This window comes from Panthera tigris, chromosome A2 (assembly GCF_018350195.1).
Source record: "Panthera tigris isolate Pti1 chromosome A2, P.tigris_Pti1_mat1.1, whole genome shotgun sequence".
In the NCBI taxonomy this organism is placed as follows: Eukaryota; Metazoa; Chordata; class Mammalia; order Carnivora; family Felidae; genus Panthera; species Panthera tigris.
Window position 1 is genome coordinate 51,231,017 of NC_056661.1, and position 16,461 is coordinate 51,247,477.

Below are 16,461 nucleotides of genomic sequence, written 5' to 3' on the forward strand. Positions count from 1 at the left end.
TTTTGAGAGAGAGAGAGAAACAGAGTATGAGTGGAGAAGGGTAGAGAGAGAGGAAGACATAGAATCCGAAGCAGGCGCCAGGCTCTGAGCTGTTAGCACAGAGCCTGACGTGGGGCTCAACTCTCAAACAATGTGATCATGACCTGAGCTGAAGTTGGAAGCTTAACTGACTGAGCCACCCAGGCTCTCCTTAGTTCAAGTCTTCTAATTACATACTTCTATAACTTGATTTTTAACCTGCAGTGGAAGGCTTTACAGCTCCTATATAAAAATTTCATCTTGTTTCAGCCCATTGTTCAAGTGGATTGAGACTTTTGAATCTTAACTTTGCATTAAACATTTTAATTATCTAGCTCTTTGTGATCTGTAGCTTTGACAAACTTGCCTTCTGTATCCTGTTCTAAGCAGTTTTTAAATGTTTATATATTTTTGGGGAGAGAGCAAGGTAGAGAGAGAATCCCAAGCAGGCTCTACTCTGTCAGCAAAGAGCCTAGTCTGGGGCTTGAACTCACGAACTGTGAGATCATGACCTGAGCCGAAGTCAAGAGTCAGAGGCTTAACCAACTGAGCCACCCAGGCACCCCATAAGCAGTTTTTAAAAACCCTGAGTATAACAGGACCAAAGGAATGCTAATAGAGACATAATTATGCATCTCTTAAACCATCACTATTTGGCCATTCAGTAAAGTGACCCTTGGGTGATTATTCCTGTTGAAATAAAAACCTTTTGAATTGGAAATTCAAACTAGGAATGGTGTTTCTAGGTGAATTTTCAGGATATAAACAGTGTATACCTTTTTAGGAAACTGGGTACCCAGTGGTTTATGGCTTAGGAACTAATGAGAATATGCAGTTGAGTTTTAAAATTGTGTATTTAGGGGGCACTTGGGTGGCTCAGTCAGTTAAGTGGCTGACTTCGGCTCAGGTCATGATCTCGCTGTCTGTGAGTTTGAGCCCGTGTCGGGCTCTGTGCTGACAGCTCAGAGCCTGGAGCCTGTTTGAGATTCTGTGTCTCCTTCTCTCTGACCCTCCCCCATTCATGCTATGTCTCTCTCTGTCTCAAAAATAAATAAACATTAAAAAAAAAAAAAAAGATTGTATATTTAAGACTGGATTTAGTGTTTGTGTTATCTTACAGTCCTTTCTGTGCTTATTTCTGGCAACGATACGTGTTTTGGGCTATGGTTTTCTAAAAGGCAGAAACCATAAGTAATTTTTTATTGCATTTTCTTCAGCAAAGTATTACACCCAATTCAGTGCTTAATTTAAGATTTTTTTTTTTTTTTTTTTTTTGGTATTGTGATGGTATCAGTAAAGAAGCTAGACCTAAACTGGTTATATTTACTTTGGGTCCATTAATGTTCATTTTCTGCCTTATTGGTGAGACGTGATCAGTTCTCTTTTTGATCTTCTTTAAAAGAAATTGGTTTAGTTAATTAGTGTTGAACCTTATATTTTGATTTCAAATCATAACCGTGGCAGAACAGGCCTAGGGAGGCAGTATGATTGAGTGAGGAAATTGGGATTTAGAATATCTGGATTCTAGTCCCAAATTGGGCAGATAGGAACAATGCTGTTAGGCTTATAATTTAACTTCTTTGAGCTTCCAGGTTAATTCTTATCCATATGGCAAATCCCACCAATCCTGAGAGAAGACTCAATGATGAAGGATAATTTTGAGTAAAACAAAGGTTAAGTTTCCTTAAGTTAAAGTGAGAGTTGGTCAGGAGAACTCTGACATCCTATAAGGGTTGGCACCTCTTGGTTCTGTGTTAACTAAATTCCTCCCACAGCTTCTTTTTTTCTCTCTCCTCTTTTCCCCTTAAGGTCCTTAAGGATATTTGTCCATCCATTCTGTCGCTGGCTCAGAGTTTCGTGCACTCCCTAGACCAGAGTATCATTTTGTTTGGCAGTCTCCTCTACAAATATGCATTTAATTTTTTTGACACTTACTGCCAGCAGGTATGTTGAAATATTTATCTTGGAAAGGAGGGAACGGAACAGGAAGAAATGCAGTTCCAAGTGACTTGCATGTGATATGTTTCTTTCTTTCTTTTTTGTTTTTTTTAATGTTTATTTTTGAGAGAGAGAGAGAGAGAGATAGAGCATGAGCAGGGGAGGGGCAGAGCGAGTGGGAGACACAGAATCCAAAGCAGGCTTCAGGCTCTGAGCTGTCAGCACAGAGCCCAACATGGAGCTCGAACTCGGGAACTGCGAGATCATGATCTGAGCCGAAGTCAGACGCTCAACTGACTGAGCCACCCAGCCGCCCCTCGTGTTTATTTCTTGCTGGTTGGAAGGCACTGATGTAGAAAGAATTCTGAACTGGGAGTTGGGAAAACTAAGTTGTAGTCTACTTTCAATAAAATGAAGAGACTGGACTAGAAGATCTAACTCTGCGTTTTGAGCTCTAAAATTCTCTGAGTTAAAATGAACATCCCATCTAGTCTATTTCTGAGTAAACCTTGGCTGAAAGGGCTGGGGTTATCAGGCAGTTTTTTTTTTGTTTTTTTTTTTTGTTTGTTTTTTTTTTAACGTTTATTTATTTTTGAGACAGAGAGAGACAGAGCATGAACGGGGGAGGGGTAGAGAGAGAGGGAGACACAGAATCGGAAGCAGGCTCCAGGCTCTGAGCCATCGGCCTAGAGCCCGACGCGGGGCTCGAACTCATGGACTGTGAGATCATGACCTGAGCTGAAGTCAGACGCTTAACCGACTGAGCCACCCAGGCGCCCCTCAGGCAGTTTTTATAGTACGGAAAGACCAGTTTTAAAACCTAGCTGCAAATAATCAGCTGCCAGTTGATCCTGAAGTTGTTCTCTAGAAAAAACTGTGATGAAAAACAAATGAAGGAGAAATAACTGAGGACATAATCCTATTCCTACGAACATGAGACACAAAATTTAATAGCACATGTCTAGAGAGGGAAGACTGTACTTGTGGAAAGTTGGAAAGTGATTATGAAAACAAAGAACAGAGTGTCTTAATGTGCATTTTTTGTACTTGCTATATACTTAACTGTTAACAATGTTATAACATTTGAATTGAACTTGTAAAAACAAAGAATTTTGAGAATCTTAGAGCAGTAGATTCAGCTGGCATGAGCTAGCTACTGCAGTTGAGAAAACTGTATGCCTCTGTGGAGCAGTAGTATAAAGGAAAGGGAGAATGGCATGTAAGGTATTTTCTTTGGAACCATCTTAATGTCTTAGAGATACTGTCATGACCCATGGGTGCTTGAAACATACAAGTCTAACCTAGAATAATCTTAAAATCCTTTAGCTCTTTGAATTCCATCTTTTTTTTAAGATTTTTTTTTTAGTTTTTAAAATTTTTTAAGGTTTATTCTTAAGAAAGAGAGGGCAAGACAGAGAGTGAGCAGGGGAGGGGCAGAGAGAGACGGAGACACAGAATCCGAAGCAGGCTCCAGGCTCTGAGTTGTTAGCACAGAGTCTGATATGGGGCTTGAACTCATGAGCTGTGAGATCATGACCTGAGCCGAAGTTGGACACTTAATGACTGAGCCCCCCAGGCGCCCATAATATTTTATTTTTAAGTAATCTCTATACTTGACATGGATTTTGAACCCACAACTACAAGATCAAAAGTCACACGCTCCTCCAGCTGAGCCAGTCAGGTGCCCTAAGTTCCATCTTTTTAATACATTTTAATAGATACAACCATAGCTTAAAGTGTAGTATTTAACCAGTATGAGAAAAGAAAGGGAAAGACTTCCAGGGAACAAAATCAGGAGGGCTTAGATGATGCTCACTGATAAATTTTGAGAAATAAGTCAAGAGTAGATGGTACTATAGTTAGATTGGCATAATCCTAAACCTCTGAATCCAACATGAATGAAAATTACATTATAGAATTAGACAACAGGATAGGGTAGGTTGGGATTTTCACCAAGTGGAGATTGGAATGATATCAGGCATCAACCTGAGTCATAATGGTTTCAGTCATATTTTTATCCACACTGTTTCTTGACTCTACTCTGTAGGAAGTGGTTGGTGCCCTAGTGACCCATATCTGCAGTGGGAATGAAGCTGAAGTGGATACTGCTTTGGATGTCCTCCTAGAGTTGGTACTTCTAAACCTATCTGCTATGAGGCTGAATGCCATCTTTGTGAAGGTATCTAGTCCCTCTGGTGACATATATTGAGTCGTTTTTCTTTCTTGCATGTATCTGAGAGTTATCTGGAATCCATTAGTAACAATTTAATTTGTATTCTAGCTATTAAGTGCTGTGATTGGTAGGAGGGGATGGGAAAGAGATGAGGTGATGGGCAAATAATAGAAAGAAATGACTCATTTATGTATGTATTAATGCATTCAGCAAATACTTCTTTATGTCTGTGTGCAGGCTTTATTCTGGGTGCTCTGTATATAAAACTTAGTTCTTGACTTTGGTGATAGTAGAACTATGTCCATAAGCAAGTCACTGTAAATACAACATGAGAGATCTCTAGAAAGATGAAGTGCTACAGATATACTTGGCAAGAAAATTAACTTGGCCTGGGAAACTGGGTATTTCTTCAACAAATAGATTTCAGTGATTCTTGAAGGTTGGGAATGATTTGATAGGAGAAAGTAAAGGAAGTGCATGTAGGCAGAGGACAGTTCAAACAGAAGCAAACTGGCACCCAGGTCTTTGGTATACATGAAGGATGACAAGTAGACTAACATGGTTGGCAAATGGGATAAATGGTGAGGGGTGTTGGGAGGTGAGGCTGGGAAGACACAGGATAGGGCCAGATTATGAAGAGTCTCAAATACCACACTGAAGTGTTTCAGCTTTTTTTTTTTTTTAAAGTTTATTTTTGAGAGCAAAAGAGAGCATGAGTCGGGTAGGGGCAGAGAGAGAAGGAGAGAGAATTCCAAGCAAGCTCTCCGCTATCAGTGCAGGGCCTGACATGGGGCTTGAGCTCAAGAACTGTGAGATCATGACCTGAGCTGAGATCAAGAGTTGGATGCCTGACTGACTGAGCCACCCAGGTGCCCCTAAAGAGTTTCAACCTTATTTTATAGACCATAGAGAGCTATTACAGGCTTTTAACAAGGAGTTGACATAATTGCGTCTGGGCTTTGAAAGGTAACTACGTAGGCCTTGTTATCCCCATATTAGGGATGATAAAACTGAAGTTTTGCCCAAGGTCGAAAAGTAATTAGTTTCCTTGTGACTCATTCTACATCTGTAGAGAATGAATAAGTAATTCATGGAGTGAAAGCTGATAAGGAATAGGGTCAGAGATATAACTTGTGGCAGAGTATTGTTTTCACTGAGAAGAAGGGAAGGGTGGAGAAAGTAGGGAGAACTAGGAGGTATGTTAGGATGACTAACCCTTTGGGCTCTGAGCAGCTTGATAGAACTTGAGCTTTTGTGGAATGGATGCCTGGCTATTTGTATATACTTCTTATAAGGATTTTAATTTTTTTATTTAAAGGAAGAAAATATTAGTTGCTGGCCTTATTGTTGGCATTTTTTTTTTCTCACAGGGCATTTTAGATTATCTGGATAATATGTCCCCTCGGCAGATACGAAAACTCTTCTATATTCTGAGCACACTGGCATTTAGCAAACAGCATGAAGCCAGCAGTCACATCCAGGTAACATGCAGTGTATTGAGAAACCTTTAAGCCTTTAAACTTATTGAATTGAAATTCACTGACCAAAATCACTCCAGCCTGTGTACTAATAGAAATCAAGTACACAGCCATAGTTTGAGCACTTACTCATTCTTTTCTTACCACAAACATTATGTGCCTACTGTGTACTAAGCACTGAAATGGTAAGTATATTAGAATTTCTACCCTTAAGTAGCTCGGTCTATTAGGGTCTGTAATCAGCTGACCGTGGAACTAACAAAAGCCATTCAGGTTCTGTACTGAGTGCTGTGGGGACACAGAATTACCTTGTTTCCTAGGGAGCATCTGCTTCTAACGTGAACGTCACCTGGGCTTGCTTTCATTTGTGGACACCATTTACTGAGAAAGTCAGGCAAAGGGACTAAAACTAGAGGTTAGGTTGCAGTCATAGCTCATAGCTCTTTTGTACCGTTAGTGCCACCCCGTGGCAATATCCATACTGGACTGTGACTTTGAACAACCAACACTTTTTGTTAATTAAAAAAAAAAAAAAGGCTAGGTAATATACATACATAAATTCAAAAGGTATAGAAAGTGGTGAAAAATAAGTCTCCTTTCCTCTCAGTCCTCTAAGCATTTGGTTCTCTAAAGGCAATTGCTGTTATTAGTTTATAGCTTTCTGAGATGTCCGAGCGTTTACAAATGTGTATTTACCTATATTCCACTTTTTACCCTTTTGTTCTGCATCTTACTGTTTTCATTTAGCTGTATATTTTGGAGATGGCTTCACATGAGTAATGTAGAGCTACATCATTATTTTATTTTTTAATGGTGGTTAAAACATGCATAGCAAATTTTACTATTTTAACCATTTTTAAGCGTACAATTCAGTGGCGTTAAGTTCATTAAGAATGTTGTGCAACTGTCACCACTGTCTCTATCCAGAACTTTTTGTCATCCCAAACAGAAACCCTACCCATTAAGCAGTAACTCCTCATTTTCTTTCCTCCAGCCCCTCATTATCTCTAATCTACTTCCTGTCTCTGAATTTGCCTGTTCTGGGTACCTAATTGAAATAGTCATATCATATTTCTCCTTTTATTTCACTTAGCATAATCTGTTCAAGGTTCGTCCATGGTGTAATATATATCAAACTTCATTCCTTTTCATGGCTAAATAGTATTCCATTGTATATATGTAGAACATTTAGTTTGTGCATTTATTTCTTGATGGACACTAGCCTTTTTTCACCTTTTGGCTATTGTGAATAATTCAGCAATGAATATTGGTATAAAAATATCTTTTTGAGTCCCTATTTTAAATTCTTTGGGGTATATACCTAGGAGTGGAGTTGATGAGTCATATATTCATTCTGTGTTCAGCATTTGGAGGAACTACCAAACCATTTTCTACAAAAGCTGTACCATTTTTCATTCCTGTGAACAATTGGGGACTCCATGGTTTTATATCCTCACCAACACTTATTTTCCATTTTTTAAAAATTTTTATTTTTGAGAGAGACCACACATGTGAGGGGTTGGTGAGGGGCAGAGAGAGAAGGAGACAGAATCCAAAGCAGGCTCTGCGCTATTAGTGCAAAGCCTGATGTGAGACTCAAACCCAGGAACTACAAGATCATGACCTGAGCCAAAGTCAGACACTCAGCCTGCTGAGCCACCCAGGCACCCCACTTATTTTCCATTTTGTAATAATAACCATCCTACTGGGTGTGAAATGGTATCTCAGATGGTTGATATGGTATGACAAATGTTTGTCTTGATTTGCATTTCCTTAATGACTGATAATTTTGAACATCTTTTTTTTTTAAAATGTTTATTTTGAGAAAGAGTGCAAGTGGGGGAGGGGCAGAGAGCAAGAGAGAATCCCAAGCAGGCTCCACGCTTAACATGGAGCCTGATGCAGGACTCAATCCCATAACTCTGGGATCATGACCTGAGCTGAAATCAAGAGTGACACTGAACTAACTGGACTGCCTTGGCACCCCTAAATGGTCTGTCTTTTGTTGTTGACGCATAGGAATTCTGTATGTTTCCTGGGTATTGTCCCTTATCAGATACATGATTTTCAAATATTTTTTCCCATTCTGTGGATTATTTTTTTACTCTTGATAGTGTCCTTTGATGGAGTTTTGATGAAGTCCCAATTTATGTGTTTTTTTCTTTTTGCCTGTGCTTTTGGTGTCATACTTAGGAAAAACTGTTCCCAAATTCAAGGTCATAAAGATTTTCCCCTGTGTTTTCTTTTTCTTTTCTTTTTTTTTCCCCCTCTGTGTTTTTTTGCTGAGAGTCTTACAGTTTTAGCTCTTAAATTTATATTGTTGATTCGCTTTTAGTTAATTTTTGTATGTCGTGTAAGGAAAGGTTCAGTTTTGTTTTTTGTGTTTGTGGGTATCCAGTTTTTTCAGCGCCTGTTCTGTGTGTGTGTGTATGTGTGTGTTTTAACACCTTTTATTGAAAAGACTGTCCTTTCCCTTTGAATAGTCTTAGCACCTTTGCAGAAAGTCAGTTGACCATATATGACCAAATAAGGTTTATTTCTGGACCCTGTTCTATCCATTAGTGTGTATGGGCTTCCTGTGCAAGTAGCACACTATTTTGATTACTGTAGCATTGTAGTAATTTTGAAATTGAAAGATTGTATGTGTAATTTCAAAATTGAAAATTTATTTTCTTTGGGGTGCCTAGGTGGCTTAGGTCATGATCTCACAGTTCATGAGTTTGAACTTCACGTCAGGCTCTGCGCTGACAACTCAGAGCCTAGAGCCTGCTTTAGATTCTGTGTCTCCCTCTCTTTGCCCCTCCCTTGCTTGTGCTTGCTCTCTCTCTATCTCCCTCTCTCACACTCAAAAATATTAAAAAAAGAAAATTTTTTTTTGTTTTCAAAACTGAAATTTGACAGAACAAATTTGTTCTTTTTCAAGATTGTTTTGGTTATTTGGGGTCCCTTAAAGTTCTATATGAATCTTAGCATGGGTTTTTCTATATCTGCAAAAAATTCTATTGGGATTTTAATAAGGATTACAATGAATGTGCATGTCGCTGTGAGTACTGTCATTATCTTAGCAATATTAAGTCTTCAATTCATGCACATGGGATATCTTTCCATTTATTTAGGTCTTCTTTAATATCTTTCATTGTTGTTTTGTAGTTTTTAATGTACAAGTCTTTTGCCTTCTTGGTTAAATTACTCCTAAGTATTTTTTTTCTATTTCATTATTTTAGCTGAGCAGACAACAACATTACAATAATATACATAACCTTATCAAGCAACTATCACAACATTAATAATAGCTATAATGTTTGAACATCTGCCTTGTTTTTGACATTGTTCTAGGACAGTTTTGTAATTTGTCTCTCATAAAATCTTCCCCATTTTATAGATGGAAAAAAATTGAGACTCAGATGCAGTGACTTGCCAAGAGCCACACAGTAAATGATAGAACCCTTGCTATTTTAGCTATTTTGGCTCCAATATCCACAGGCTCTTTTGCTGTACTATTCTAGCATTTTCATCTTTCTTTATCATATCTCTTTGCAGGATGATATGCACCTGGTGATACGAAAGCAGCTCTCTAGCACCATAGTCAGATACAAACTCATTGGTATTATTGGTGCTGTCACCATGGCTGGCATCATGGCAGCAGACAGGTATGCATGGAAATTCTGACTTCTGTGGCTCAAGGTCAGTTAATTAAGTTGCTACCTTACAAATAAAGTGTACGTTGTGTAGGCAAAAGTGTTTACAAAAGTAAATATTAAAACCGTAATAAGAGAAGTAAGCAAGTATTTATTGCAACTTTTCTATTTTCCCTTCTAATCTTGGCTCTATATACTAATATAATTTTTTACAGAATGTGATTATAGTTATTACAATCTGATGGTTAAAAACTAGGGATTACCAAGAAATAAAGTTCTAGAAATATTTCTACAAAAGGGGAACCCTGAGCCTCCTGGGATGCATTTTTCTGCATTTACGCCTCCTAGGCACTAGACATTATAGGTTTCTCCATTGCTGTGTTTTTCTGTCCGGGACATCGTGTTTGATGCATATAAGGTCTTTCTATAGATTTTTTTTTTCCTCTCTTGTACTTTGATGCCACAATTGTAGCACCTAAAGGAGCATCTGTATTGGATCTTGATAAGATGTTGCCATTGCAAAATGACTTTGGAATTCCGTTTATGCTTCTTAGAGATAATTTGTTAAGGAATTCCTGGGACCTCAGGAGACATCCTTAGAATCAGCATTAGTAATTCATGGAGGCTACATAGTGTACTGATTAAGAGTTCATTCATTGGAGCCATACTGCTTGAGAGCACCAAATGCTTAGAATAATGCCCAGTGCTCACTCTTATGATTATTACTAATTTAATGTGCCATTAAAAAAAAATTAAGATAGCCATTATCTGCTCTAATCCACATTTTGTATATAAATAGTTCTGTGTCTTCATGTACTTTTATCTCCACTCACATTCCAGGGATGGCAGGACTCAGAAACTTATTGCCAGTACTTAAAAAAACAAAAAAAGCAAAAACAAAAAAACTTATTGCCAGTTCTTACAAAATATTACAGAAGTGAACCTAAAATTCCTTGTTTTTAGAACTAGATCTTCAAGTTTGACCCAAGGGAGAACAGACGTGAGCAATGAACAGTACACGCAGGTGAGTTCTTGTAATGTATTTGGATATGTATATGGGTAACTGAGGAGTTGCTTCTGGTCACTGGCAGTTTACCAAAAAGACTTCTTTTTTTTTCCCTCCCCAAATCTGTTTTCTTGAATTCATAGCTTTTGTGATTTGTACCACTACTGTGGCACCTAGAATCTACTGGTGTGGATTACATTTATTTCTGTATCTAATCTCCTTAATTAAATTGTAAATTCCTAGAGTGCGAGAACAGTGAGCCATGTTTGCAGAATAGGAGATTGACTGGAGCATAGGGACAAGTAAGTGTAAAATTGGAGAGTTGGAGATAAAGCTAGTCCAGAGATAGAAAACAGAGGGCCTGGAATGTGAATCAAGGCATTTTGATGTAATTTTTTACACAGAGGTATTCTTTAAAGGTTTCTTAGCACGGACATGGCATAATCAAAGCTTTGCTTTAGAAAAATTAATCTGGCTGTGGGTGTCTGATGGATTGGAAAAGAGATGAGTTTAGAAACAGATGGGCTGGTCAGGAAGGTCAGGAAAACCTCAGGCGAGAGGAAGTAAGAGCTTTGCCAGTGATACTGGAAGGAAAAACTACTGTTTGGGGTGAACAGTGTTTAGGAAGTGTTGGCAGCCCAGTTGCTGAACCATTCTTTCTCTTTGGCTGCTCCAGGTGACCTCGTTGCTGCAGTTGGTTCATTCCTGCAGTAAGCAGTCTCCCCAGGCGTCCGCACTGTATTATGATGAATTTGCTACTCTGATCCAAAGAGGAAATCTGGCTCCAAAAGCCTTGGTAAGGCCAAGTATCTTTTAAAGTAGTGAAGCATGAGGGCTGCTTTACTCCGTATTCTTTCTTCAAGCCCTTCTGTCTGTTGCAGTGCAAAAATAGATCATCCTGGGGTGCCTGCGTGGCTCAGTCGGTTAAGCGTCTGACTTCAGGTCAGGTCATGATCTCGCAGTTTGTGGGTTCAAGCTCCACATCAGGCTTTCTGCTGTCAGCATGGAGCCTGCTTCAGATCCTCTGTCCCTCTCTCTCTCTGCCTCTTACTCTACTCACGCATACACGCGTGCTCTCTCAAAAATAAATAAACTTAAAAAAAAAAATTGGTCATCCTGAGAGCTTTCCCATATTCTAGTTGGGAAAGCCCTTCCCTAGGCCTCACCTCTAAGGCCTCCTTTACATAGTAACAATAATAATAGCAATGATGAGGTTGGTGATAATATTGTTGATAATGTTGATAGCCTCCATGTTTTCTGTGCCAGGCACCATGTTAAGCATTTTTCATGTATTATATGTTTTCCACTTCTAATAATGGGGTACATATTACTGCTATTTCCTCCTTAGAAATGACGAAACTAAAGCTTAGAAAGAGTAATAGTTTTTCTAGGGATCTACAGCAAGTACCCCCTGGGCTGTATGCCTTTTTTGTTTGTTTGCTTCCTGAAGGAATGGGTTGGGCAGACCATCTTTAATGATTTCCAAGATGCCTTTGTGGTGGACTTCTGTGCTTTTCCAGAAGGGTAAGTACTGTTTACCCACTAACTTGATTGTACTGGTGAAGAAATTATGTCGATGGATGGTACAGACTTGAGAATGCTCTTGACCTCAGCCAAGTCTGGCTCCATCCCATAGTTTCTTTCCTCCCAGCCCCAACACCCCAGCTCCAGAGTTGCTCAAAGCTTCCCCACTTGTTCTTTTTGTTTCTCACTTCTCCTCAGAGAAGTTCTCTTCCTAAGAGAGGAGATTGGTTTGTTTTAGTAGTTTCCCCCGTAGATTTGTATACCCTTGGGGCATCAAATTCTGGGTTCTCTTTACAGTGACTATCCATTTCCTGTGAAAGCTCTCTATGGACTAGAAGAATACAGTAGTCGTGATGGGATCGCCATCAACCTCCTGCCACTGTTGTACTCTCAGGACTTTGCAAAAGATGGGGGTAGAATGACTTCACAGGAATCGGACCAAAAGTCAGTGTACTTTTTCTTTAACTTCTGTTACTGTATTGAATGTTCACGGGATATTCCACACTTGTTGCAATCTTTTGGGAACTTGATGGAAAAGGGTTTCTCCTAAAACAGGTTGTTTTTTCTTAGTCCCTGTGGTTGGGGTCTGCATTGCCTAATGACAGCCAACAGGTACTCTGTGAGGCTATTTTCATTTGTTTCTTTCTCCCTCCCATGAACATACTTGTTTTCCTCCCTCCTTCCATTTTATCTCTGCTTCTCCTGACTCATGGACATTCACTCTATTCAGCCTCTGTCTCCCTCCAGTTTAGTTCATTGTTTATTTACTGAGCACCCATTAAGCTCCTTGTCATATGTTCTAAAAAGTAGACATTTATTTTGGGCAAAACGCTTTAATTATAAGGTGGGGTTCTTTATAAACATGGATTAATATGCCTATAAAATATTGTTTAGAAATGGATTTTTCCTTCCCAGATTGGTGTCTCCATTGTGCCTGGCTCCCTATTTCCGGTTACTGAGGCTTTGTGTGGAGAAACAACATAATGGAAGCTTGGAGGAGATTGATGGTTTATTAGGTATAGGATGAAGTTATCAGATCCTTTCTTCTTTGTAACCTTTCTCTGGTAATCTTAGGGAGGGAGCAAACCAGTACATGGTGTGTAGGGGAAGGAATTTTTGAACTTCACAGAGTAAAATAGCACTAATAATGAAACTGCAAAGATGATATATAAAGATTCCCATCATATTGACAGATGAATCATCATCATAGTTCCTTGTTGCTTTCTGGTCCTTGCATCTAATTTTGTAAAAACTTCTTCATGATATTAAAGATGGCTACATACTAAGGCAGTAATTTTGAGACTGCCCAAAGCTTCACCTTCAAATATAAGTTAAAGGGGAAAATAAGTATAGGAGATGTAACTCTAGGGGTAGCATCCAGGTTCTGTTGACTCGAAATAAAGGGAGTTAATAATGTTTGTTCTCTTTCAGATTGTCCTATATTCCTCACTGACTTGGAGCCTGGAGAGAGGTTGACATCCATGTCTGTTAAAGAGCACTCATTCATGTGTTCACTCATATTTCTTACTCTCAACTGGTTCCGAGAGGTAAACATAGTTACTGGGAATTTCACCTATTGTCTGTAATTCTTCTTGAAAGGAAACTATTTCCTGGTTCTCATGGGACTCTCTACAGAAGCGCCTGGCTGGTTCAGCTGGTTCAGTGGGTAGAGGCTATAACTCTTGATCTCAGAGGGGTCATGAGTTCAAGCCCCACATTGGGCATGGAGCCTACTTAAAAAGAAAAAAAATTGGGGCGCCTGGGTGGCGCAGTCGGTTAAGCGGCCGACTTCGGCTCAGGTCACAATCTCGCAGTCCGTGAGTTCGAGCCCCGCGTCGGGCTCTGTGCTGACAGCTCAGAGCCTGGAGCCTGCTTCCGATTCTGTGTCTCCCTCTCTCTCTGCCCCTCCCCCATTCATGCTCTGTCTCTGTCTCAAAAATAAATAAACGTTAAAAAAAAAAAAAAAAGAAAAAAAAATTACTAGCACTAACCCCTGTGTGCTTCTCCAGCTGTTATGTCCCACTTTTCCCCAATTACATGTACCTTTTGATGTAGCCAGTTCAAAATACTTAGAATTCACTTAATAAGTTGTTCATGCTTTACTACTACAAGCCTTTTTGTTGTATTCTTGCTTTTGACTGGAATAACCTCACCTTCTTCACTGTGAAAATACTGTTCACCCTTGCATAGGTATGTACTTAATGTTTTAATTCAGTGAGATCAAGTGAGTGATGGTTTTCCCCTTCCTTTAGAATATGTTTTGGGGGTGCCTGGGTGGCTCTGTCAGTTGAACGTCCAACTTCGGCTCAGGTCATGATCTCGCAGTCTGTGAGTTCGAGCCCCACGTCGGTCTCTGCTGACAGCTCAGAGCCTGGAGCCTGCTTTTAATTCTGTGTGTGTGTGTGTGTGTGTGTGTGTGTGTGTGTGTCTCTCTCTCTCTCTCTCTCTCTCTGCCCCTCCCCCACTCATGCTCTGTCTCTCTCTGTCAAAAATAAACAGTAAAAAAAATATAAAAAAATATGTTGAGTGAAATTCATAATAATGAAATATGAAAATGACAGTAACATATATTTATATCTCACTTCCTTTCTTATGTATATTATTCTGAGAATGTGCACTTAAATTATCTCCTCTTATGATTACATTTCTATTATGATGTAAGCAGGATAGGTGTTGTTATCCTTGTTTCGTACCCGTGGAGTTGCAGATACAAGAGAGTTCAAAGTCAGTAAGTACTCAAGTACTTACATTATGCCAAATGCTGGGCTTATTTCTATATTTACAGTATTAAATCCATATAATAACTGCATTCTCATTTTATAGTTGAATAAATAAAAACTCAGAAAGGCTAATGAGTTGGCCAGGTTCACACAGCTAGCAAGTAGCAAAATAGGACTTGTTTCACCAAAGTGTGTGCTGTCTACTCACTGCTGTTCCACCTTGCTACTTAACTAGAAATCAGTAGAACTAGGATTAGAAGTCAGATCTCCTGTATTGGCCCAGGGCTTTTTTTTTTTCCTTCTCCTCTATAGCACCTTACTGAGAACACTTTTACATTACAGATTAAACTCACAGATACTGCCACTGAATGGCATTTTTTTAAAAAAAAATTTAATGTTTATTTTCAGAGAGAGTGTATGCGAGCAGGGGAGGGGCGGAGAGAGGGAGAGAGAATCCCAAGCAGGCTCTGGGCTGCCAGCACAGAGCCACTGGGGCTCAAATTTACAAATTCTGAAATAATGACCTGAGCTGAAGTCAAGGGTCGAATGCTTAATTGACCAAGCCATCCAGGCACCCCAGCATTTTTAAGCTCTGGATGAATAATGCAAACAGGGTTAAAACTGCAACCATTCAGGGACACCTGGGTGGCTTAGTCGGTTAAGCGTCCGACTTCGGCTCAGGTCATGGTCTCGTGGTTTGTGAGTTCTAGCCCTGCATCGGGCTGTGTGCTGACAGCTCAAAGCCTGGAGCCTGCTTTGGATTCTGTCTCCTTCTCTCTCTGTGCTCCCCCTCCCCCTGCCCCACTTGTGTTCTCTCTGTCTCTCAAAAATAAATAAATATAAAAAGAAAAAAAAAACTGGAACCATTCAAAGAATGAGAATATAATTTGTCCTTTGCCAGGTTGTAAATGCCTTCTGCCGGCAAACGTCACCTGAGATGAAGGGGAAAGTGCTTACCCGGTTAAAGCATATTGTGGAGCTCCAGAGAATCCTGGAAAAGTACTTAGCAGGTAAGGAAAGTGTCTTACTGTAACCTGGCTAGGATAGCAATGACGAGATAAAGAACTTTACTTTTTTTTTTTTTTTAACATTTATTTATTTTTGAGACAGAGAGAGGGAGACACGGAATCTGAAACAGGCTCCAGGCTCCGAGCTGTCAGCACAGAGCCCGACGCGGAGCTCGAACTCACGGACCGTGAAATCATGACCTGAGCCGAAGTCGGCCGCTTAACCGACTGAGCCACCCAGGCGCCCCTAAAGAACTTTACTTTTAAGCCAGGCTCAATGATAGCCATCCTCTATTCGTCTGGGACAAGAAATGTATACTCAAAATTAAAAACAAACAAACACACACACACACACACATATATCTATATATATGCGTATATGTATATATATCCATTTTCCTCCCTTTGTTACCTCCAGTTACCTCTGAGAAATCTGTTTGCTTGAGAAAATGAAAAATAGCATTCGTTGGGCTTTTGTAAAGTAACTTTTCTTCTTTAGAAGTCAAAATTTCAGAGGCATCTAGGTTCAAGCATCCCAACTCTTGATTTCAGCTCAGGTCATGATCCCAAGGTCATGGGATTGAGCCCTGCGTTAGGCTCTACACTGTGTGTGGAGCCTGCTTGAGATTCTCTCCCTCTGACCTCCACTGCTCACACGCACGCTCTCTCTTTCTAGAATAAAATTTAAAAAAATAATAAAAAAGAAGGCAAACTTTCAGTGCCCTTTACTTTCCTAAACATAGTGATAAACCAGGAGTAAAGCTGAAAGACTGGGGCACCTGGGTGGCTCAGTCAGATAAGCATCCGGCTCTTGGTTTCAGCTCAGGTCATGATCTCACAGTTCATGGGCTCTATGCTGACAGTGTGCTACCTGCTTGGGATTCTCTGTCTCTCTCTCTCTCTCTCTGCCCCTCCCTTGCACTCTCTGTCTCTCAAAAATAAATAAAATTTTAAAAAAC

General features: G+C 39.7%; 1 protein-coding gene across 2 annotated transcripts in view; it reads left to right on the forward strand.

The window, feature by feature from the left end:
* FANCD2 (FA complementation group D2) overlaps positions 1 to 16,461 on the forward strand; it is a 63,279-nt gene that overhangs the window by 21,017 nt on the left and 25,801 nt on the right. For both annotated transcript variants that reach the window (XM_007075477.3, XM_042979500.1), the window contains 11 exons: positions 1,828 to 1,962; positions 4,004 to 4,135; positions 5,500 to 5,610; positions 9,148 to 9,257; positions 10,209 to 10,269; positions 10,928 to 11,047; positions 11,702 to 11,775; positions 12,073 to 12,219; positions 12,691 to 12,791; positions 13,207 to 13,322; positions 15,397 to 15,505. In XM_007075477.3, coding sequence (XP_007075539.2) covers positions 1,828 to 1,962; positions 4,004 to 4,135; positions 5,500 to 5,610; positions 9,148 to 9,257; positions 10,209 to 10,269; positions 10,928 to 11,047; positions 11,702 to 11,775; positions 12,073 to 12,219; positions 12,691 to 12,791; positions 13,207 to 13,322; positions 15,397 to 15,505 — 1,216 coding nt within the window. The remainder of the gene's footprint in view (positions 1 to 1,827; positions 1,963 to 4,003; positions 4,136 to 5,499; positions 5,611 to 9,147; positions 9,258 to 10,208; positions 10,270 to 10,927; positions 11,048 to 11,701; positions 11,776 to 12,072; positions 12,220 to 12,690; positions 12,792 to 13,206; positions 13,323 to 15,396; positions 15,506 to 16,461) is intronic.